The 24,483-nt window shown below is 37.1% G+C and overlaps 3 protein-coding genes across 3 annotated transcripts in view; 2 read left to right on the forward strand and 1 right to left on the reverse strand.

Annotated features, from left to right (window-relative positions):
• zbtb2b (zinc finger and BTB domain containing 2b) overlaps positions 1 to 23,709 on the reverse strand; it is a 32,357-nt gene extending 8,648 nt beyond the window's left edge. The window contains exon 1 of the mRNA XM_073811424.1: positions 23,599 to 23,709. The gene's annotated coding sequence lies outside the window, so the exon portion shown is untranslated. The remainder of the gene's footprint in view (positions 1 to 23,598) is intronic.
• Positions 783 to 7,903, forward strand: armt1 (acidic residue methyltransferase 1). Its single transcript, XM_065257021.2, has 5 exons — positions 783 to 1,153; positions 1,562 to 1,667; positions 1,934 to 2,175; positions 2,559 to 2,724; positions 5,711 to 7,903. Exons 1-5 carry the CDS (start codon positions 1,104 to 1,106, stop codon positions 6,488 to 6,490), a joined length of 1,344 nt encoding a protein of 447 aa, XP_065113093.1. The 5' UTR covers positions 783 to 1,103; the 3' UTR covers positions 6,491 to 7,903.
• On the forward strand, positions 9,455 to 23,893 carry esr1 (estrogen receptor 1). Its single transcript, XM_065257017.2, has 8 exons — positions 9,455 to 10,193; positions 13,490 to 13,713; positions 15,595 to 15,711; positions 15,836 to 16,168; positions 17,758 to 17,896; positions 20,209 to 20,342; positions 23,104 to 23,287; positions 23,549 to 23,893. The coding sequence occupies exons 1-8, from the start codon at positions 9,739 to 9,741 to the stop codon at positions 23,787 to 23,789; spliced, it is 1,827 nt and encodes a 608-aa protein (XP_065113089.1). The 5' UTR covers positions 9,455 to 9,738; the 3' UTR covers positions 23,790 to 23,893.
• Positions 23,894 to 24,483: the final 590 nt, after the last annotated feature.

The raw sequence follows: 24,483 nt of genomic DNA on the forward strand, positions 1-24,483 counted from the left end.
GCAGTGCAAGGGAACTGAACATTCACATTTTTGTTGTTTGTGCCCAGAGGTACAGAACTTTCGGTATACTTATGGGGAACAGGATGTGAGCTGGCTTGACCAGGCCTGCCAGAGATATCAGGAAGTGTGGGGGAATAGCACGCACGAATACATGAAAGAACTATGGGAAAATGTCAGTCTGCTTGGAAGTGTAAAAGTGCAAAATTAAATTGGCAATCTCAGATAAACTGTGGGTTTTGCAAGAAAGAATAAGGAAGGGGAAGTTGGGGGGGACTACATACAGAGAAAGCAAGCTGCCTGTTAGGGCCATGTGGTTTGGTGATAATGCATCTGGGACCATGGTTGCTAGTTTGTAAAATCACATTAGCTTCTCTAAACATGTTTCAGCTAAAATAAATAAGTATAAAATAAAAAAGTCAATAAGTCACAGTTATTCTTTAATTGTTTACACATTTTGTTACTGATTAAGTCTAGATTAGATATATTAAACAAACTAGTTTATCTGTTTTAAATCAATAACAGTAAATCAGTAACAATCTATGGTAACAACCCCTTTATTTAATCTGTCCTGCAAGAGCCAATGCTTACCCAGCAGATTCATAATGAATTTACATTTATTTTGAAAAAATTTGTAAGTACTATTATTTAAACCAAAATATTTTAAACATGTCATGTGTGCACAACATGGTTTATTACTGCCACAAGAGGACAGTAGTGGATCAAGAAATACTGGGGGTTTAAAGTTGTCTGAATATTTAGATGTGTTCAGGTTATGCAGCGTTGCGCATAACCATCGGACTGTGACATAAAGTACCGCGAGAGCAATTGTTCTCGCGGTACTTTGATGTCATATCGAACGATCTGCGCAGCGCTGCCTGAAGTCGAACACACTATTGGCATTACAATAATAAACAGCACGCTTTTGTGTATGATTTTGTGTATCCACGGTAAGCGAGTGATGAAGGGAGAGAGAGAGAGAGTGAGAGAGTATGTCTGCATTAATATGTTTAAAATAAATCACATTACATTGTGAATTGATTACCAATCGGTCTTTAAATAAAGTTTTTATTGAAAATCTTCACCGGTCCTTCCTGCTTGCAAAAATGGAGGAGGGAATGTTGCCCCCGCTGTCACTCTCTGCTAAGTTTGAGGGGTATGTCTTCGCATTTTTTGTACTTTCGTGTTTATTGTTTTTATGTTGTTGTGTGCACAATTCCAGTGAAGAATGTATCCTCTTTGTGCGTGTCATCCAAACCAGTGAATGCTTAGTCAATAAGCTGTCTGTTACAGTGTTTCAAAATAGTGATCTTCCTATCCGTTTTTTTTTTTAGGCATATTAGGCGCTTCCTAAGTAAGCCATGCATACTGCTGAGTCATATCAAGGTCCTATAATAATGTTAAAAAATGCTTAAGGTTTTCAGGCAGCTTGATCTCAAAGATCTTTTAGTCCTTGCTGCTTCTGTGAATCTGACTTTGGTTATAACAAATGCTTAGTTAACACCTGTAATGTAAGACTTTAATATTCAAGTACACATAACAGGTTTATTTCTCTATTTTCTAGGTCATTTGCCTATCTGACTGTCAGAGACAGGCTACCAGCCATACTCACAAAAGTGATAGACACAATACACCGAAATAAGGAATATTTCTTCAAAGAGTATGGAGAGGTATAAGGGATATTTCACCTTTAATGTCTGACAAATGGTGTAATCTTTAATGTCACTTTTTTTAAGTGACATCTGAATCCTTAAGTGTAAATTATTAATATTTTAAATCAATGACCTTCCAGCTTCAATAATTGTCAAACCTAATAAATTTTATATAATGGGGGTCATAAATTATTACTCTTCTTCTGAAAACCCTATCTTACTTATCTAGGGACTCATTACTGATAGCTGACCAGATTTAACTCGTAGATAACCTGTTTTATTAGGAAGGAATCGAGGCAGAGAAGAGGGCCATTTCCTTCCTGTCCAAGCTGAGGAATGAAGTGCAGACAGATAAACCTGTGCTGGCTTTGGCTGATAATGCCGAAGACACAGAGACCTGGAACCAGTACTTGCAAAGACAACAGGAACGGATGCCAGATGGGGAACCTGTCAGCTGGTTTAAGGCACCATGGCTGTATGTGGAGTGCTATATGTACCGGAGGTTCCAAGAGGCTTTGTACCTAAAGTAAGGCTGTAATGTACAGTATGGACAATCAGAAATCTTAATTGACATTTTAGAGCGCAAACTGAGTATTTTATAAAGTTGAATGTGTTTGAAGTTGCAAATGCAATATTTTGTACATTTATGCATTTGGAAGATTTATGCATTTTGTTCCAAAGCGTCTTGCAGTGCATTGTTACGTATACATTTTTATTCATATCTGTGTGTACCCTGGGGTCAAACATATTACCTTTTGCGCTGCTAACTCAATGCCATACCACTGAGCTATACAGGAACCCACTGAGCTATAATATGTTGTTAAACCAAGCAAACATTAATTGATCTGTCTTTGTTAGTGCATTTTCAAAGGTTTGATGGTTTTTATATTTCATTTTGTTACCCAACAGTCCACCGATGGATACTTTTGACGTGTTTAAGGAAGGAAAGACACAAAGCTTCTTTGAATCTCAACAAGCAATTATATCCCTCTGTACGTACCTCCAAGAGCTTATTACCAACATGGAGAACATGTCTGAGCTGCAGCTGAAGGAACACTTTCTGAAGCTACTCCAGGTTTGTATACCAGTCAAGATGTTTGGATCCATTTTTCCACACAATATAGGACACTCTTAGTTTTTCTGTACTTGTTTGCAAACTTTCTTTTGTTCATTGATCTCATATAAGATGTAGTCACAAGATCACCACTTCCTGTAGCTTACTTGGCAAAGCTTTCCCCGCCCTGCAATGGTCCCAGCCTCCCATCCCATCCAGCCAAGTACTGGTGTCACTAGGCCCTTTCTTGGTGGGCTTTAGCGCCCTGAAATTTCTGCCCAGCCCGCCTAAAATAGATTTTCCACAATCCATTACATATTAATATTAATGTTGTGCATCGTAAGCGTTTCTGACGGTTTTTTTTCTGACGCAACGTGCAAGGGAAAATAAAGTGCAGGACTCATTACAATTTTAAGATACGAATGTGATTGATAAACGCCCAGTGGCAACAATGCTGTATGCCCCCCTGCAGGAGGCATAAACCCCCCCATACATTCTTGCATTAGGGCTGATCCCTGGGTAGACACATTCTGGTAAAATATATAGCTTGAATCTCCTATATGTTGTTGTGGGTTAAATTGTCTGCCAAATATTAAAGGGGCGGTGAATTTGTCGATTTTATTGTTTTATACTGTTGCCTGATGTCTACTTATGATGTCCGCGTGGTTTTTACATTCAAAAACATCAAAAGCAATAAGTAATAGGCTATTTTGTAACATGGATTAGTGGCTCTCTGGAGAAATGGTTCGTTTGAAGGGGCGGGCCGCATTGAAGACCTGGACGTAAACACCCACTGCTATGATTGGACAGCTTCATTCCCCGTCATTACATGCGGCCAAATGTTTTAAAAACATTAATGTGATAAAAATAGCAGCCGAACACAAATATGTTTGAGCCACAAAAGACTCTGGGTGCTAAATATGATACACATAAATGACAATACGTATATTAAAGTAGAAACAAAACTCGACGTGACTAAATTACCGTATACAACATAGTAAGCGCGCATCAGAATCTAAACTGCGGCTAATAAATCCTTATCAATAACTTTGTATATTTCGATTGTGCTTGTGAGGTTGCTTTTACATTTACGTAATGTTAAATACCACAGTTATATGATAAAAAATAAGCTTTGTTGAGTGTTTGACCCTTCAAACGTAACTCTCCTAAATTACCGTATACAACACAGTAAACGGGCATCAGAATCTAAACTGCGGCTGATAAATCCTTCCTTATAACTAACTTTGTATATTTCTACCTTTAAATTACAGTTGTATTGTTAAGTGTTGTACCTTTATTAATCGTTTAATGTTTTTAGTAAATTAAAACAGTCATACAAACGTGTTTAGACACGGATGTTACAACAGGACATATCAAGCAATCTCTTCTAACAAAGCAATAGTGAAACGCAGTAACTTAAATAAAGTAAAATGTCTTACTGTGTATAATGCTGTGTCATTGTTGTCAGATCCTATATAAGTGGTGCTTTTAATCACAGTCTCTCTGCAAATCCAGCATCGACTTCTTTACAAATGAATCCGTGTACACAAAGTTAACAAACACTCCCAACACGAGCTGGAACTTCTTCAAAAGCAAACTTTTTCCACGCATTTAATGTTATGTTCCAAGCCTCCGAATTAAAGTATTTAGCTTCTGTGTTGTTCCCACGCGGTTCTTCCACAACCGAAAATGCGTTTCAAGTCTATCATAACAGATCACCGCGTCAAAATAAAAGTCTCTCAGAAAAAATGTATTTAAAAGTCATTTTGGTTACATTTGTCAATCTTTAAAGACATATTTACTTGTTGAGACACACGTGTCACGCGAAGCTGTGGGCGGGGCTACAAAAGTGATCCTTGTATTTGGCTATGGGGCGGTGCTTCAATTCTACTTTGACGTCATAGATATCCGAATTCCACACTGGCTTGTTTTACTGGCTTGGTGCCAAAAACAGTTATATTTCAGTAGCACGGACGTTTTCAGTTCTGAAACTTGCAGGATGTTCATTTAACTATGATGACCTCTTATATAACAAATTATCAAGTTAAAATTGAGTATTTGATTCACTGCTCCTTTAACATGTGATTTGTAAAATATAAATCACTGGTTCTGCAGTGTAATAGCCCAGTAGTTGCCTTAAATGACATCAAAACAAGACCGCAGCAACACTCTGTATGTTTGTGTGACTCTATGTTTGTAATTGTAATTGAGTTTGATGATTTTAACCGATTCGACTACCCTGGAGGAACACTTAAGCAGACTGAAAAGTTGTTAACTCTTTCACCGCCAGCGTTTTTAAAAAAAGTTGCCAGCCAGCGCCAGCGTTTTTCATGATTTTCACCAAAGTTTAATGCCTTCCAGAAAATGTTCTTCTTTTAATATATAAACATACAATACACCAAATGAAAGAACAGACCCTCTGCTTTCAAACAAAAAAAACCGTTTCATCCTACCTTTAGTGGTTCTTTTGCAATCAGCTTTTGAATATGGGTAGGTTTTTGCAAAAACACCATATTTTGAGCAAAAAGCAGATATAATTCCATTTTTATGACGGACTTTTCATAGAGATCCCATTCAGAGCGATCTTTAAAACAGACACGGACATGCAGCCGCTTGCCATAGAGCAATACTTCCGGTTTTAAAAAGTTGCGGAAGGGCGCCACCTGGTGGATAATAGCGGTATTGCGGAAAGACGGAATATCTCGTCATTGGCGGGGAAGCGTTTTCTCTTAATTGACGAGATATCTCGTCAATGGCGGGGAAAGAGTTAACCATAAACTCAATGAGTCACATCTTTAATGTAGAACAGATAATCTTGTTTACCAAATTTAAATTCAGTTTACGGTGCCAAATTGCCTAGGGCTGACTTTTGTTTTCTGCATGGCTCTGAATCATGACAGCATGGAAAGAAGGAGTCTGTTTACTTGTATGTGTGTATTTTATGCATCAAACTGGTGATACTACAAAGTGCTTGGTAATTTACTTAATATAGTTGTTGTTTTTGTAGGTCTCACTGTGGGGAAACAAGTGCGATCTGTCCATCTCTGCTGGTCTGGACAACTCTCAAAAGTCTAATCCCATTGATGCACTACCTGATCTGCAGCGCTTTATCCTAGTGGATGACTCCAACAAGGTTTGGTCAACATTGGTTGCTGCTCAAGGATGTAGATCCTCAGGAACAAAGCGTGCAAGAGTTGACATCATTTTAGACAACGCCGGTTTTGAGCTCGTCACCGATCTCGTCCTCGCTGACTTCCTCGTTTCTGCCGGACTCGCCAAGCAAATCAGATTTTACGGCAAGTCCTTCCCGTGGTTTGTCTCGGATGTCACGAAACAAGATTTTGAGTGGACCATCATGCAGGTCCTGGCATCCAATCATAAGTGGATGTCAGCCAGCGCCGTCCAATGGAAGCATTTCATGAAAGACGGCACCTGGTCCTACCACGACCATCCGTTTTGGACCTTGCCCCATGAGTTTTGTGATATGGCAACCGATGCAGCTGATCTTTATACCATGCTACAGGGTTCAGACTTGATTCTGTTTAAAGGAGATTTAAACTACCGTAAGCTGACTGGCGATAGGATATGGGAGCACACGGTTCGGTTTGATCGAGCATTGAGAGGTTTCCAGCCTGCCCCACTCTGTAGTATCAGAACACTAAAGGCTAATGTTCAGGTAGGCTTACAGCCGGGCCAGGCAGAGCAGCTCAGCTCTGAGGATCCAGACTGGATGACTAATGGGAAATATGCTGTGATTCAGTTTTCCAGCCCACTCCGTGAACAGTAGATTTACTTTAAAGAAAGCAATGAGTCCTTACAGATGGAGTACCAAGCATCAGGTGACAAAATAAAATGCATTTATGAACTGTAACTTCTTAAGTTACCAACATGCCATTGTGTCATTTTTGCTTGAACTTGTGTCCAGCTGCTGCTTTGTTGGAAAGAAATATCTGCGGTGTTTAAATATTAAACTCTGAAGCAAACTGAATCTTTTTGAAGAAAAATGTGAGACTGTATTGGTATTGTATACATGTTTACATAAAAGGACACATTTAAACCTGTAGAAGTTAAATACATGCTGCACATCCAAAAATTTGTAAAAACCCATGTGATTCACACTGAAAACAAAAAGGTGTTGAAACTGAATTAAACTCCTAGATAATTGCATAATGCATTTCACCCAAAATTGGTATTTTGAGCTACAAATCCACTAGCATATATTGTTTTATTCTGCATCTAATAGATTTTGGTGCAGTAAGGCTTTGCATGTACAGTGTTTGTAATCTGATCAAGAAACTGCATTTTTAAAGACACCATCATACAAGTTATTTGATGAAATGCAGAAAGGAATGCAGGAGTTTTAACCAAGAACTAAATCACAATGGTTTACATTATGGGTCTTCAATATGGGGTCCACGTTGGTATAACTGGGGGTCGTCGACATGGTAAAAAAAGCTGGTTTACATTTTAAAAGTAAGTTACCCGGTTGCCTTAAAATTATGAATTCAACTTAACTAAATGTTTGCCAACTAATATTTTTAACAAAAAAAATGTGAATAAATAAAAAATAAGTTATTAAAAAATATTTAAAGGCAACCACGTAACTTTAAGTTAAAACAACAAATCTTTGTTTATCGTGCAAATGTAGTTTGAATTCAAAATATTTTTTCGAAAAATTTAATCGGGCATCAAACTTAAATGCATTAATAGGTTTATAATAGAAATGATGTAAGAATTTATTGAAAAAAATGGTTTCATTTTCAAACAGTAAATTTAAAATGCTATGTGTATGTATCTGTGTATACAAAAATGTTTAATATATTTGTAACATAACCATCTTAAAGTATGTAAATTCAGCCTTTGATGCATGTACTTGGGGGTCCTCGCTTCTCCTCTCTACATGAAGGGGTCCTTGGCATGAAAAAGGTTGAAGACCTCTGGTTTACATGATAGACAAAATATTGGCTGTTTGCCACTGATGGAAAATTGCTTTCGTTTATTTGTTTACTACAGTTTTAAAGTTTACCAGATCTGTAGAATCTGTAAGATTGCAAGATGATTGTTTACAGTATTTAGACTTCTTAATATGCATGTTGGAAACAGGGATGCATCAATTGTGCTAATGTGTTCATGTGTTTGCTCTTTAACATGCAGATTCTTTGTTTGAAATTGAAACGCGATTAAATGAAAACGTTCACTGCATGTTTTCTAGTGTGAATATTTCCAGGGATTTACAATAGGCCTTGCAATGCAGAGAAAAAAGCCAGGAATACCCAAAGCATTTCTTATGTGTAATAAACACCCGGCCGTTATCTTGTGCGTACGGGTCAGCAGGGGTCTGTGTACATGCTGTCTTCCTGGAAATCAAGGTCATAGTTTTAGTCTTTGAACTGTGGATGGTGACTTTGTGCATGCGTGTGCGCTACCATTACACACCCAATATGTGACCCTGTCTGTGAAAACCCATTTTTTGTGATTTGCTGTTTTCTACATAAAATCATCCTACATTAAGTAACATTTTGTGAAAATGCATCATTCATTTTTAATATTGACTGAATAATGCCATGACAAAAATTAAAATTAGTGATTTTAATCAAACTTTGATTATCCCAATCTCAGATTATCAGATTTTATCCTGGACGTCACAGACAGGGTCACATACATAGAGTTAATAATACAGTATGTGTTAAAGAAGTAGTCCACCTTAAAGATGGGGTCCATTGACTTTTCATAGTAGGAAAAAAATACTATGGTAAGTCAATGGGCCCCAACTTTAAAGTGGACTACTCCTTTAAAGTGAATTGTACAAAAACATATGATTATAAAAAAAATAATTATAATGAAACCCCATGACAGGGGCAAATTGTACAAAAATGTATGAAGGTGGTTGTATGAATTAATACGAATTAACCACCTTGTAAATATAATTTGCCACGACATAGCTTACATTAATGCAAGCTTTTCCTTTTAAAAGTAATGTGCACATCTGTGAGACATCCTGAATAGACCAGGAAAATCAATGAATGTTCACATTTAAGCACCTGTGTAGAGAGCATTAGAGTAACATTTTCCTTTCTTTATTCAAGGCCTTCAATGCTCCCACACACTTTCCATTTCACTTTTATATATAGCTGTCAAGCAAATAAACTAAAACCATTTTTTATTTGTTGTGTTGTACATATTTGACCATATTACTTGAATCTAAACAATGTATTTCTTTATCCTCTTAAAATATTTTTACCAAAAAAATCAGGTATTTGCTTTAATAACTCACGGTGGCAGTATGTAGCAAGTGCTTTTAAAACGCACCACCTGTGAAATCTGAAGCTTTTGGCAAGTGAATTAGACAGTGACCTCCTATCTCTTGTTTACCTGGTTGCCCTGACCTGCTCTGAGAGCGACCGCCAATATCGACCCGGCTGTCTTTAATTTGTTTACCTCTTTTTTTAGCAAGAGCTGCAGACAGTAACGGTAAGAAAGACGTAAAGATAGATGATTTAGGGCTGAGCTTCTATATTTAAGGACTGTTTGGATTTAGGTATGGTAATGAATATAAAAAACAGGAAATCAACTGATTTTCATTCATTTTTATATAGCTGTTTTCGATATCATTTCTTTCATTCATACCAGTTAGGAAACATCTGTCCAATTCCTGCTCAATAGAAAAACTACTGTAGCTAAATCAGGACTGAGTGCTCTGTGTTCAACATTTTATTAGGTTTAATATTAAAGGACAGTATAGGCAATTAAAAGAGAAGCGAACGATAAAACATCTTTTCATTTCATTCAATATATATATATATAAAAAGGTTCACCACACTTTGTCCTCCTTACATAAAGGAGGAAAAAAGAAAGGAAGGAGTAGGCAGAGCAGCAGGGCGGAAACAAACTAGAGCAAGGGGGAGAGAGGATGAGAGAGAGAGAGCGAGGTGGGAGGTGAAAATAGAGCTCAAAAAATACAGAAGTCTAAAGTCATTCGGACGTTGCTTTTGAACACACAGTACCCTAACTGGTGCTGCCTGTGTATGTGTTTCCATGGTGATGTCTGGAGGGCAGACCAGCGGAGAAACTGCTGGTGCCAGGCAGCGACGCAAGACCTCCCCGAGCCCCGAGAGAGAGGATCCGGAGGGACTTTCCATACCACCCCCTCCCCGCAAACTCTCGCCAATGTACCCCAAGGAAGAGCTAAGCATGGGGGTCATCACCTCCTCTGTCAACTACCTGGATGGAGCTTATGAGTATTCAAACCCAACTCAGACCTACAGCACCTCATCACCCACTGAGCCACCTCCTCCTCCTGTCGGATACTACCCGGCTCCCCCGGACCCTCACGAAGAACATCTGCAGTCTTTAGGCACAGGATCCAGCAGCCCTTTAATGTTTGCACCCTCCAGCCCTCAGCTGTCCCCGTATCTCAGTCATCATGGAGGTCACCACTCCACTCACCAGGTGTCGTACTACTTGGACACCTCCTCTAGCACATTTTACAGGTTAGTGGAGCTTGGCCATCATTAAGATGAGCTCGTGAGTAATACCAATAACCCAAAAGTTGCTGAATAACCATGTCTTTGCTAACCTGGAAATGTTGCCAGGTGTCCGGTTAATCAGATGAAGTGGATCAGGTTGTTTTACACCTGATTTAGGATTCATTGAGGCATGATGTTTAGTAAGGTCACTGTTAAATTCTGTTTGTGTACCTGCTTTAAAGGGTAGTTTTAACAACTGATATACACTATAAAACCAATCTATACATGGCTCAAAATAGTTACTTTATAATTATATTCATGTGTTTTAAGCATGCTTTACAAACCACAGACTTTCTAATAAATATAAAACAAAAAGATTTTAACATTTTAATGGCAATTAAACAAAAATAAATTTGTGTTTAGACTGGCATTCAAGTCATTTTAATTAGCATAATTTATTTTAGCGGTGGTGTTGAGTTTCTATTTATGTTCCTTATATGTGTGTTTTAGGTGCATTTACAATTACAATATTTAGACAATGTGTGATTTTTGTATTTTTTTGTTGTTCTCTCTTCGTGGGCTTAATGTTCGTTAGATATTATTGCTTGGAAAGTACATGCCGTCCTCGTGGCTAGTACAAGACAGCCTGCACACTCTTTCAGTGTTACACAAAAAAAAGAATAATATCCAGCCATTTCAGAAATTAGGTTGTATTTTATTTTTGTGCCCCTATAGCCTACTTCTATATAGTAAAAAGTACTAAATGGATTTGGTCTGCTGTCTAAAAAAGAGGATATTTGTGAGGAGACTCAACTTTTAATGGAATCCCTGTGGTACTGCTAATGGATGGAAAAGATTATAGGGTACACTGTTAAAAAATGGTAAAAATGTTCCCAAGCTGTCACTGGGGCAGTACCCTTTGTACCATTTTTATGTACAGATTTGCATACAATTGGTACCTTTGAGGTACTAATATGAATTTTGTAGGTGCAATGATGCAATCTGGAATTGTACCATCCCTGTGACAGCTATAGGGATCATTTTTAATGACCATTTTTAGAAAGATAAATTGGGATGCCAGAACAACTGACACCAGAGAATTAGATAAATATCGGCATATATTGCTAAAAGATTAAATGAATGTTTCTTTATTAAAGGCATTAAACTTAAAGGCATTTACCAGTTTAGTGCTAAGCTCATTCACAGGACCTTGAAAAGAGAACAATTAATGAAAACAACAATGGTTTTGGAGTTATCACATCCTGTCTGAAAAAAAGCAAAAAATACTTTCTTTACTTTCAGAGGAATCCAAAAGAGATTTAGTAAGATCACAGCATATGTCGGAAACAATTATTATTTAAAGCTGAAAGCAATACTGGTTAATCTTTGCCCATCCTGTCTGTTTTAAACAGCTTTGACATGACATTCGACGTTGGGTGACATTAGATAGCATTAGAGTCAATTTCTGAGGATATGCCAGATATCTGCTGGACATTAGAATTAAGGATAAAATAAATATTTACAAACACTAGTACAAGAGGTCAGAAGTAAATGGGGCTGGTAATTTTTTCCCTTGTTTGCGTCATAGGCGACATTTTCATTTTATGTGTTCTTTGACATTAGCATATCTTATACATGCAGTGTGTGAATATTAATTTTTTTTACGTTAAGAATATATTTTTTAAACTATTTACCATGGCAATGGTAAGCGCATCTCTCAAGTCAGTGGTCAACAATTTGAAGATTAATTATAATGTTATTGCATTGGTTATTTTTACCAAAAGGAGTCATTTTAAGCAAAAAACGTATTATTTTCATTTTAATAAAACCACTTACTGCAAAGTAACTTGCTGTGGAAGAACTTTCTCCATAATAAGGTAAAAAAGTCAAACAGAGTAACACAAATCCCTCATCACATATTCAAAATTCACTTGTGGTTTGATCAAGACCAAGCTCCTGTGTTTATATCAGATAAATATTTTCACACAAAGGAGTTAAAGCACAGTTTGAAGAACTTTTCAAGTGTTTTAGAGATTTCAAGTGGTAAGCACCGGTTAAAGAGAGCTATATACACATTACTGTTTAAAGGATGATAAGGTCACTTAACTGAAATGTTTCTCATGATCTTAAAAATCATTTAATAAGGTTTATGCTTCAATGTTTTCAGTTAGTTTTATAAATAAAAAATATAATTGTGCAAACATAATATCTTTACAATGTTTTTAAGTTGAGTCAAATTGGCTGTGCCAGTCATTTCAGCTATTTTGAATTTTGACTATGCTTTCCTAAAATTAAGTTAGCAATTTCAATTTGTTTTTATGAATTGCTACAAAACAATTTAAACCCCCAGGTATCAATCAGTGCCAGTTTGATTAAACTTAAGAATGTAGGGCAGCTAAAGTGTTTTACAGTGTATTTACAAAGCTAAAATGTTTAAATTGCTTTTGAATTAGATGACTTGATTTAAATAATAAAGAAAAAGCAGACAATAATAGTCTAGCGTAGATGTTAACGTCTTAAAAGAGTACATTTTAGGCTAAGTATATAAGCATATTAAAGATGATAAAATGTAACAGTTTTAATTTACTTTGGATTTGAATTGTTTCATTTGTTTAATTCAATAGTTTGAATGAGATTATTATTTAAAAATGTGAACAAAGCTATATTTTTTGGGCCATTTTTGCCTTTACTGGATAGAAAGTAATTTCAGAGATGACAGGAAAGAATAGGGTGAAGAGAGGGGTATGGGATTGGCAAAGGACCTCAAGCCGGGAATGAACTCGGGTCCCTAAGAAGTGCGTATGCACCATGTGTCGGAGCAACATCCACTACACCATCGGCTCCAACGAACAAAGCTATTAAAGGGATAGTTCACCCAAAAATGAAAATTCTGTCATCATTTACTCACTTTCATGTTATTACAAACCTGCATAAATTATTTTATTCTGATGAACACCAAGAAAGATATTTTGAGAAATGTTTGTAACCAAACCGTTCTTGGACCCCATTCACTTCTATAGTAGGAAAAAAGAATACTATGGAAGTAAATGGGGTCCACAAACGGTTTGGTTACAAACATTTCTCAAAATATCTTCCTCCGTGTTCATCAGAATAAAGAAATTTACACAGGTTTGTAACAACATGAGAGGGAGTAAATGATGACAGAATTTTCATTTTTGGGTGAACTATCCCTTTAATACAGAAAATATCCTATACCTTTTAACATTAGTGTAACTTAATGTTTTATTGTCTACTCTTCTACTATAAGCACACTTTATTTCATGACATTTTAATCTCACAGCTCTTCTTTTTGTCTTTAGGTCGAGTGTGGTATCTTCTCAGCAGACAGGTGTTGGCCTGTGTGAGGATCTCTGCAGTGCTACAGACAGACAGGAGCTATACAACGACTCAAGAGCAACAGGAGGGTTTGATGGAGCAAAAGAGACACGGTTCTGTGCGGTGTGCAGTGACTACGCATCTGGCTATCATTATGGAGTCTGGTCCTGTGAGGGCTGCAAAGCTTTTTTCAAGAGAAGCATTCAAGGTAACCATTCTTAAATGAGAGCTTTGTTATGTAAAATCCTCAAAAACGTTTTTGTAAAAGCAGTAAATCACAAAAAAATGACCATTGCATTCATACCTTTATAATCTAAAAAATCTGTCTTCACTACAACTAATCTTATTTGAAACAGAAAGGTTTTCCAGATGTAAAAGTATTACTATTAAGTCAAAAATGGTTCTTTTATGGCAAGTGTAGAGTAAGAATGTGAGAGAGAGAAATAAGACATACTATTGCTTTTTAAAGACGCTGATATAAGCTAGAATTACATGAATGGGTTTTTGTAATCATCCATGTTAGCATGATAGAAAAAGGTGAAAATCAAAGTCTGACACACATTATCTTTGATGAGACACCACCTAACTGTCACAATGGGAGCATGCATCCAGCTCATTTGCTCATCTGTATTACATTTGAAGAGGTTTTGGTGGTTTTGGTGAGATGACAGTCATGTAGATGTTCTGTGTCTGACCGTGACACAGTAGCTCCTCCTGCAGGAAACCAGCAGGGGAAAATGACAAACTGTGTTCCTGCCAAATGGGTTTTAGGGTGCAGTATGTGGGAGTAGGCTACAGATGAATAGAGAGCCAAGATGTTTAAAGAGGCAGGAGCAAGGAAAGAGAAAATTATACAACTTACTAAATGTAAAATTACTTACAAAATATTTTTTTCTAAATTTTTGCAGATTAAAGGGACATTCCACTTTTTTTGAAAATATGCTCATTTTCTAGCTCCCCCAGAGTTAAACATTTGATTCTTACCGTTTTGGAATCCATTCAGCTGATCTCCGGGTCTGGCGGTACCACTTTTAGCATAGCTTAGCATAATCCATTGAATCTGATTAGACCATTAGCATCGCGCTCAAAAATATCCAAAGAGTTTCGATATTTTTCCTATTTAAAACTTGACTCTTCTGTAGTTACATTGTGTACTAAGACCAACAGAAAATTAAAATTTCTAGGCAGATATGGCTAGGAACTATACTCTTAAACTGGCGTAATAATCAAGGACTTTGCTGAAGTAACATGGCTGTAGCAGGCGTAGTGATATTACGCACTGCCTGAAAATAGTCCCCTTGGTTACTTTTAATGGCACGGGACAATTTTCGGGCAGTGCGTAATATCACTACGCCTGCTGCAGCCATGTTACATCAGCAAAGTTCTTGATTATTACGCCAGTTTAAGAGTATAGTTCCTAGCCATATCTGCCTAGAAATTTTAATTTTCTGTTGGTCTTAGTACACAATGTAACTACAGAAGAGTCAAGTTTTAAATAGGAAAAATATCGAAACTCTTTGGATATTTTTGAGCGCGATGCTAATGGTCTAATCAGATTCAATGGATTGTGCTAAGCTATGCTAAAAGTGCTAGTGCCAGACCCGGAGATCAGCTGAATGGATTTCAAAACAGTAAGAATCAAATGTTTAACTCTAGGGGAACAAGAAAATTTGCATATTTTCAAAAATAGTGGAATGTCCCTTTGGATTCTCTTGATACGCAGTATTTTATTACAAACCTTAATTGGGATTATGTGCAGGTTTAATACAAGTGTTTGGATTTCTGCCTGTGTGTGTGTGTGTGTGTAGGTGTGTGTGACATTTTTGTCCGAGACACAATCATCTAATTTAAAATTTCATTTGGAGCTGGAACAGCATGTTCTTGCTCTCAAAGCTTAATCACATCCAAGGCCGTCGATGCGGTGCACTCTTTGCGCGTGACAAAACAGTATTTACATATTGCTTATACAGAGTTAAAAAAATGAAAACCTTTCCAAAGAAGATGAAAATATGAAATGAAGAACGTGGGCACATACTTAGAGATATTTACAGATCTTCAATAACATAATTCTTCATTTCTCTGCCTCTAGGTCACAATGACTATGTCTGTCCAGCGACCAACCAGTGCACTATTGACAGAAATCGCAGGAAGAGCTGCCAAGCATGCAGACTACGCAAGTGCTATGAAGTAGGGATGATGAAAGGAGGTATGCATACTTTATTATATACTGCCAATTATCACAAACACAGTGCAGAATGAAGAAAACATCTTATCACTAACCAGTATAAAGTAAGATTGTAAATAATGTAAAATTGACATTCATGATGCAGGTATTCGTAAGGACCGTGGTGGCCGAGCTGTCAGGGGAGTAAGGAGGAGGAGTGGTAGTGAGGATCATGACAAAAGCTACAATGATCAGCCGGGTCGTGCAAAGGCAGCTCCTCCACAGAACAAGAGGAAGAGAAGCAGTGGTGGGGTGGTCAGTGCTTTATGCATGGCACCGGAGCAGGTGCTGGTGTTACTCATGGGGGCAGAGCCACCCGCCGTCAGTTCAAGACAGAAATATAGTCGTCCATACACAGAGATCACCATGATGTCCCTTCTCACCAATATGGCCGATAAAGAACTTGTCCACATGATAGCTTGGGCTAAGAAAGTACCAGGTAAAATATTTCTGTTCTCATCCTACTTATGCAAATATAAATTAGCATAAATGTTTATTTTGTTCAGAGTGCAACATCAAGGGAATTGTTTTAGCATCTTGACAAGAAGTGTCCCTGGTGACAACCTTGCCTGTTTTTGTAACAGTGGTGCAGGTTTTAAATTCACAGGTGTCAGAGATTCGAAGTACAAGGTCACAGGCGCAAAGCAAAAGCACATGGGGGTTATTATAGTTCTCTATGCTGTGCCTTAGTTTGATTCGACTTCAAGCTGAGCTAGGTACACATCCACAGACCCGCTGGGATTTTTAGTGAGCCATTACATTTGCTGTTCAGAGGTCTTAATTAACCTGGCACTGAGAAGTAAACACTGTCTTTATGAGATACAGATTTGAATGTCACTGCATGTGGGCGATGAGATCCCCACAGAATTTGGGGGAAAGCAAATAATAATTTGTGCTAATCATCACTCATATTACCATCATACAATACCAGAAGATCATTTCAATCTCAGTAATAAAATAAAATAAGCTATATTGCATGTCACTCATTACATTCTTATGCAACCCACTATAAAGCATCATATGATATAAATCTTGAATGTACTTATATATTTATTTTATAAAATAACTCACTCATAGCTTTACATTTACATCACGAAGTTCCGTGGTATAGTCACGGAAAATTTTGCTCATTTATCTCCGCATTTTTCCGTGGCCGTACCATGGACTTTCTTTTCCGTGTCTTTGTCACGGATTGGTTACTCAACTGCTTTGTCCTATTTTCAAACCATTGTCGCTTCGGTTTAGGGTTAGATTTGGTGTTTGCGTTAGGATGTCACTTTAAAGCAACACTATGTAGTTTTTTTACCTTTGAATAATGTCTCTAAAATAATTTCAGGGATAGAACAACTTTTAACTGGACAAATTGTACGGTTGCTGCAACCTGAGCAGCCTCCTAGCTGCTACAAGCACACTCTGAAAGTGGCGGTGGAGGGTAGGAAACACAGCCCCGCCCCTCCCCCTGCCTGCAGAAGAGTGTCTGATACCAGGCACTGTTGCGCTTTTCAACCACATGGGGGAGCTGTAAGTCATTTTTACATGGAAACTACATAGTGTTGCTTTAAGTATTGGTTTACACTATTTTTTTCTAGTTTATTTTTTTATATTTTCAGATTTTTAACCATTGTCGCCTGGCGTTAGGGTTAGAGTTGGGTTTGGGTAGGGATGTCATTGTATGTAAATGTTAACCTAAACCAAAGCGAAAATGGTAAGAAAATAGGACAAAACAGTTGACTTGCCAATCCGTGACAATGACACAAAAAAGAAAGTCCATGGTACGGCCACGGAAAAATGCGAAGAGCAAAATTTTCTGTGACTATACCACGGAAATTTGTGAGATCATGTTGTTACATTTATGCATTTAGACACATTTATCCAAGTCACTTACAGTCCATTCAAGATATACGTTTTATCAGTGTGTGTTACCTGATGAACCCATGACCTTTCCTAATGCAAAACTCTACCAATTGAGCTAACAATATAATAGAAATGTATTTCTTTAAAGCTGCACAATGTCACTGTGTTTCTCAGGGTTTCAGGACCTCTCTCTGCATGATCAGGTTCAGCTGTTGGAGAGCTCCTGGCTGGAGGTGTTAATGATTGGACTTATATGGAGGTCTATTCATTCGCCTGGAAAACTCATCTTTGCTCAGGATCTCATCCTTGATAGGTACTGTATGTTCTGTACCTCCTTTAAAGCCACAGTCAAGAGGCTCATTACAGAATAGATGTTTGCACTTGAGTATTTTGCACAGCTATTTTGAAACATAAGTTATCATTGTAATGGCTTGAAAAAACTTAACTTGGTTTTAGCACGACTTGTATTTATCCAGTAAGAGATACCGCAGGGCACAGACAAATGGGAATCATGCTCTGACAAGCGTGAAACATTTTTTGTATTGTTTTGATTGAATTTATTCTTGCTTGACTGTTGATGGTAATGAGAAAGGGCCAATGTGTGGTGACAGAAACCTGTAGGGACACATGTTATATTTAGCAAAACTCTTAAAATAAGGGTTCAGTAAAGGGTTCTTCATAGGAATATACTATATACGTTTTGAGCCAAACCTCCTTGACCTAAATTATTTACTTGTAGTACCCCTTGAGATTTTAAGTATTTTTTTAATCATTTAAAAGCACATTTGCACACTGTAAAGAATCTTAAGCCCGCACAACAACAAAAAATAGTAGTACTAATTTTCCCTTGCTTTTTGTATTTATTCAGCTTATGAGTCAAGTAGTTTACCTTACATTATTGAATTTACTGAGTAATAATGTCAGAGTTATGTCCACTAATATAAGCCAACCTAATATAACTTGTCAATATAATAGATAGTAATACAATAGATAGTAAACATAGACAACGTTAACAGTATAAATAAAGCCAGCAAATAGGGCTGGGCAAAAAAATCGAGTTTTCGATTAATCGTTTTTTTCCCGTGGTTGATTCAAAATCGATTCTCACAGGCCACAAATCGTTTTTTTTTTTTTTCAATTTTATTTCCGCAAACATTGAATGTAAGATGTTTTTTGCCTTGCGTGATGTTACCAAGGAGCGAGAGGCGAGCCTGTCATTCATTTATTCAGTCTATGTTCTAATATATTATAATATAATATAATATAATATTCTATATAATCTATATTTATTGAGTTGAATCGAGAATCGAGTATAAAAATTGAGTCAGCAATTTCGGAAATTCGGATCGAGGATCGAAATTGCTTGCTTGTGAATCGAAATCGAATCGATCTGTAACATCTGAATCGATACCCAGCCCTACCAACAAACACTAAAACTGTTATAATTTTTAAAACTTTTAACCACTGAATTAAACATGATGAAATGCATGCTGGGAACTTTAAAACTCAAAATAGTTGTCAAGTTGAACAAACTTTTTTTGACATTTTGGACAAACACTTGTATATAAGTCCAGTGAACAAAATAATCTTTGTTAGCAACATGTTAAAGGCTAATCTTATTCAATATAAGCTACACAAAATAATAAATGGCAAAACAAATTGTTCAAGTTACCTTTTTATGTTTGTTAGGAGAACATGAAGTTGGATTTTTTAAAGTGCTTCAAAATTTTAACTTCAAAATATATATTTTTCACTCGTTTTAAAGTTTTTATCAATAGTGTTTCACATTGTTATTGTTAGGCCTATTATTACCTGTTATTTATCTTGTTATTTTCTTTAATTTGCACATTAAATGTATAGCCTATGTACATTTTGCATGAGTTCTCAGTTTTCTGATATATTTTGTGTAATGTCCACATATTACTTAAATTTAAACAAATATTTAAGTATTTTATTTAGATTTATTACTCGCACTCCGTAATGCGATGCTTAAAGAGTTTTTACTTGATGTTGATCAAGTGAGCTTGAACATGGTTGTGAGCTCTCTGCCGTGTCACATTGACCTAATGCATTTCCTCTACGTGTGCTTATTTTTTGCATCAATTTCTCAAAGAACATTGAGTTGCACGAAATTTTATACTCGGCAGAAGCGACAGGCCCATGAGGAAGGCTGTACCTTACGAAACAAAATTGAATGATTGTGAACCAAAAGAAAACTACATTGTTAAAAAGGACATGAACCATTTCCTGAAGAGCTTATTGCTTCTCTTCAGAAGACCATGTCACAGGTAGTTTGTAATTAAAGAGGGCCCGATTGGGAATAGGGTCTTTAAAAGACTACGGAGGAACAGCATCATCACTGACTAAGGGAATATGAATGTAATCGACAACAAACATCTGCAAAAGTAAATGGTCATATGGTGCAAAGAGAGATCTGGCATGGAGAAGAAGGAGGAATGGCTGAAGTTGGAAGGGGACTAAAATGACGATATGCAATTAAAGTAAATAATATTTGCAATATTGCCATGCCCACAAATGTAGAAGAGCAATATGAAGGAATGTTTTTCAAGAAATGGCACAAATTGTTTCCTATTGTGGATAAAGTGCTGGTGTTTCGCTTTACAGGAGCGAAGGAGAATGTGTTGAGGGGATGGCTGAGATTTTCGACATGCTCTTGGCAACTGTGGCTCGATTCCGCAGCCTCAAACTTAAGTCAGAGGAATTTGTGTGTCTCAAAGCCATCATACTTCTTAATTCTGGTGAGTCAACAGCAAACAGATGAAACTGAGTAAAGACTACAATATTATAAACTAATATCGAAAGCGACTTGAAAAACTTAAAGGGATATACCAGCAAATAATGACAATTACCTCATGATTTACTCACCCTCAAGTCGGCTGGCCATTCGTGCCAGTTCCACAGCACACGTCCCGAACATGTTTTCAGGTTTCGTAAACCCGAAATATTAAACCTTGATGACGTATGCGGTCGACCAACGCGACTTCCGGAGAACGAACCCGAAAACATGTTCGGGACGTGTCCGGCGAAACTGGCACGAATGGCCACCCTACCCTCAAGCCATCCTTGATGTACATGATTATCTTTTTTCAGACAACACAATCAATCAAAGTTATATAAAAGAAATTCCTTGCTCTTCAAAGCTTTATAACGTAGTAAACAGGGAACAACTTTGAAGTCCCAGACATAATCCACACAGCTCCAGGGGGTAAATAAAGACCTTCTGAGGGTAATCGATGCAATTTTGTAAGAAAAATATCAGTATTTATAGCTTTATGGGGTTTCCCGAACAGGGTTTAGGCTAATCGAGGACTAGGCTTTATTTATATAAGGACATTTAAGAAGTTTTTACAAACAAACCTTACAAAAAAACACTACAGGTGTGCTTCTTGAGACCAAAAATGTCACCGATACGTAAGGAACGATGGTGTTGTAGAAATGTAGTAAAGTAAAAACAGACAATTTGTGTAAAAATGTAAGTCAAAAGTATGCACTATAGATTCTACTTGATTACAGTAACAAAGTATTGGTACTTTGTTAACTTATATTCCACCACTGCCTAACATGAAGATACCTAACCTAACTGTGCTGGAAGTTGACAAGTCCCCCCCCACACAAAACCCGGAAGTGTGGTAATCCCTTATTGCATCATTATGTTGGTTAAGAATGTGATGCACCATTGGGTGTCGTGACAGACTGCATCATGCTTTAATGTTTCAGTTTATATTTGAATAAGATCTGACTGTTTGCATTGCATTTATGGATATCTTCAAATAAAGAAATCATATGGCTTCAGTTCGCAAGGTTTGCAACGCGAATTGTTTGTAATACTTTTATACTGTTGTTTTTTTGTAAATTTATGCTATAAATACAATAAATATTTATGGAACTATTAACAAATGCAGAATATAAAAATGCGTCTAATCTGAAATATAAGGTAAAAACCTTCAAACGTAACCACAGGTCGTATAAGCTTCGGCCATTAGAGAGCACTAATCCCTTATACGTGCTTTTAAGATGTATCATGGTGCTTGCACAAATGAACTATTAAAGGAACAGTATGTAGGATTGTGGCCAAAACTGGTATTGCAATCACAAAACTTGTGGCCAAAACTGGTACTGCAATCACACAGCTGGTGGCCAATACACAACATGACAACATAAACAACAGTTGAGGGCTGCAACTCCACTTTTTAAATGACCATATCCTGGCCAGACCACTGTTGTGAGTGATATAAGTATTTGAAATGAAAATGATTTCTAAATGTCTAGTGACATATCAGGGCCATTTTATGATTAATTGATATACATTTCTTACATACTGCTCCTTTAAGTCGTAAATTAATTTTTGGAGGGCAGTCTGGGATAAGCCCTGTCTGGGAAGCCACCCCTCAATCTTATTTGTAAGCATTTTGAAACATTGTTAAAGCAACACGGCCTCAGTCCAAACATTTTACAAATCAATTGCAAAGGTCTTTTAAAAATGGTTTTACATATACATTTTAAACCATTAAGTAAAAGTGTACTTTGTGTTTTTTATGGCTTGTCAAATCAATAACACAATTAACTCCCATTTTAATTATGCCCATGTTTAGCGTTAAAGTCACAATAAAATTGAAATTAAAAACTTTTATTAATTTATAAATTACTTATCTGTGAGCTTGATTATATTTTAATAAATAAATGTGCTTTCATATTCATTAATCAAAAATGCTTATCTCGTAACAAGATTTTCTGGTGTAACATGAAAATAACAATTTGTTTTAAACCGAATAGGCCTGTGTGTTCAGGGAAGTTATGTTTGACAAGAATAAAACTTTGAAAAGACTTTAACAATACTGAAGTGTAATGATGAATTTATTTAGTTTTATTTTATTTGGGAAGATAAGTTTTAAAGTTAAGAATTGAAATGCTTTCTCTCATTGTACAGAACTTTTCCTGCTTTAAAATGAAAAACGTTTTCACATGGCGCAGACATTGCTGATGATGCTGAGATCCGCTGTGTTTTTCAGAAAACAGAAAATTGGATTAATTGCAAGTTACCGCAGATATCCATCCATATTCATGGGCGTCTACATGTCGGACGTTTTGTTTTTTTCACCATTTTTCTTCTTGTTTTGTATTTTGCAGCAACCATGTTCAGTTAATATATTTTTGTCATTTAGATGTCTAAAAGATTCAGTGTAAAACATTTCATACATGCCTTGTCTATAAACACCAGATGTTTTATCTTCACCAGATGTTTACCCATCTAGTGAATGAGGGTGTTTGAAGAACAGGTGTCTCAACGTTAATGAGGTGTTGTTATAAATTAATAAATTACAGATTCATAAAGCTTTCAAAGCCTCATGAAACAATGTGTTTCGACAGCAGCCATCACTTTGATACTGTACACCTGATGTTTGTCACAACCCTAAAGTTGTCCATGGCTCTCACTACAGTATATCCATGTCAGCTCCTCTATAACAATCTACTATTGCCTTATGCTTTTTATCTGGACAGGTGCGTTTTCATTCTGCTCCAATCCTGTGCAACCACTGACTGACAGCTTCATGGTGCAGTGCATGCTGGATAACATCACTGATGCCCTTATTTACTGCATCAGTAAATCAGGTGCATCACTACAGCTGCAGTCACGCAGACAGGCGCAGCTCCTGCTACTGCTCTCCCACATCAGACACATGAGGTAAATACAGATGAGTAACAGAGTTGATCTTTCATCACCATTTTAAAAAGTGATTGTAATTATGTTTTCAACCACTGTCGTGTGGTTCAGTTCAGTCATAAAATATTACTTAAAGGGATAGTTCACCCAAAAATGAAAGCAGCAGGTGGGTAGGGCTATTCCAGCATGACAATGCCATTGCCATCTATACAGAAGTGATTTACTGATCGTCTATTATGGCAGAACTTACAGTAAGTCCACTTTAATCTTTCCTTCTGCAAGCAACAAAGGGATGGAGCACCTATACAGAATGAAATGCAAGAATCGAGTACCTCTGTATGACCTGCTGCTGGAGATGCTGGATGCTCAACGGTTTCAAACTTCAGGGAAGGTGCAGCGACCCTGGGTAGCAAATGAGAAAGATCCACCCTCTACACCCACAAACAGCAGCGCCAGTCCATCCAGAGGCTCGGGAGTCATGCAGCCCAATCTTGCCCGAGTATGCCAAAGTCCAGACTCCTGAGTTAGTTTCTGTAAATTATAGCTAGTATTTAACAGCTGAACTAAGGAGGACTGTGATTGATTGCAATGTAGCTGTCCACTAATTAAACTGGGGCTGATATGGTCCCTGTTTGTGCCTTAAAAAGATTACACCTTAGATTCAGGTAGATCTAAGCCCAACTTCACATCAGAAAATAATATGTTTACAGCCTGATACAAAAGTGTTTTTGGTCTATATAGCTAATTTGGTCGCATAACCCTACTGAAAAATCTTTTAAGGTGGCGTAGCTGGTTTAAGCTGGTCCTCCCAGCCTCGCAAAGCTGGTGAGTCAGCTGGTCTTCCAGCCTGACCAGCTTGAAAAGTGACCAAAACACATAGACCAGCTTGCTACACCAGCAATACCAACTAAAAACAAGCTGGGAGACCAGCTAAAAACAGCTCACCAACTTATGATAGTCTTAGCTGGATTTTTCAATAGGGGAGTATGAAGTGCCACTGCTGTAACTACAGTCGGGCTAGGCGGGTGTGGTTTCAGCAACCAGCCACCTCAGCTTTACCCATTTTCTTTATTTTTATTCAGAAATGTCATATATGAAATACAAGTTAGCATAAGCTTTACCCATTTTCGGTTGTCCGCAAGTGATTCGCAGTAAAGCGCGGCCAAGATACATGCGTGCGTCACGGTCATACGTCCATTTTTTACAGTTGGTTAACA

Source organism: Paramisgurnus dabryanus, chromosome 12 (assembly GCF_030506205.2).
Source record: "Paramisgurnus dabryanus chromosome 12, PD_genome_1.1, whole genome shotgun sequence".
Taxonomy (NCBI): domain Eukaryota; kingdom Metazoa; phylum Chordata; class Actinopteri; order Cypriniformes; family Cobitidae; genus Paramisgurnus; species Paramisgurnus dabryanus.

Bases quoted from the DNA above. Each gene is read 5' to 3' on its own strand.
- armt1 (XM_065257021.2), top strand. From the start codon at position 1,104: ATGGAGGAGGGAATGTTGCCCCCGCTGTCACTCTCTGCTAAGTTTGAG. The intron at 2,176-2,558 runs GTAAGGCTGTAA...GTTACCCAACAG, and splicing joins CAAGAGGCTTTGTACCTAAA to TCCACCGATGGATACTTTTG. The intron at 2,725-5,710 runs GTTTGTATACCA...TTGTTTTTGTAG, and splicing joins ACTTTCTGAAGCTACTCCAG to GTCTCACTGTGGGGAAACAA.
- esr1 (XM_065257017.2), top strand. From the start codon at position 9,739: ATGGTGATGTCTGGAGGGCAGACCAGCGGAGAAACTGCTGGTGCCAGG. The intron at 15,712-15,835 runs GTATGCATACTT...TTCATGATGCAG, and splicing joins AGTAGGGATGATGAAAGGAG to GTATTCGTAAGGACCGTGGT. The intron at 23,288-23,548 runs GTAAATACAGAT...TCCTTCTGCAAG, and splicing joins TCCCACATCAGACACATGAG to CAACAAAGGGATGGAGCACC.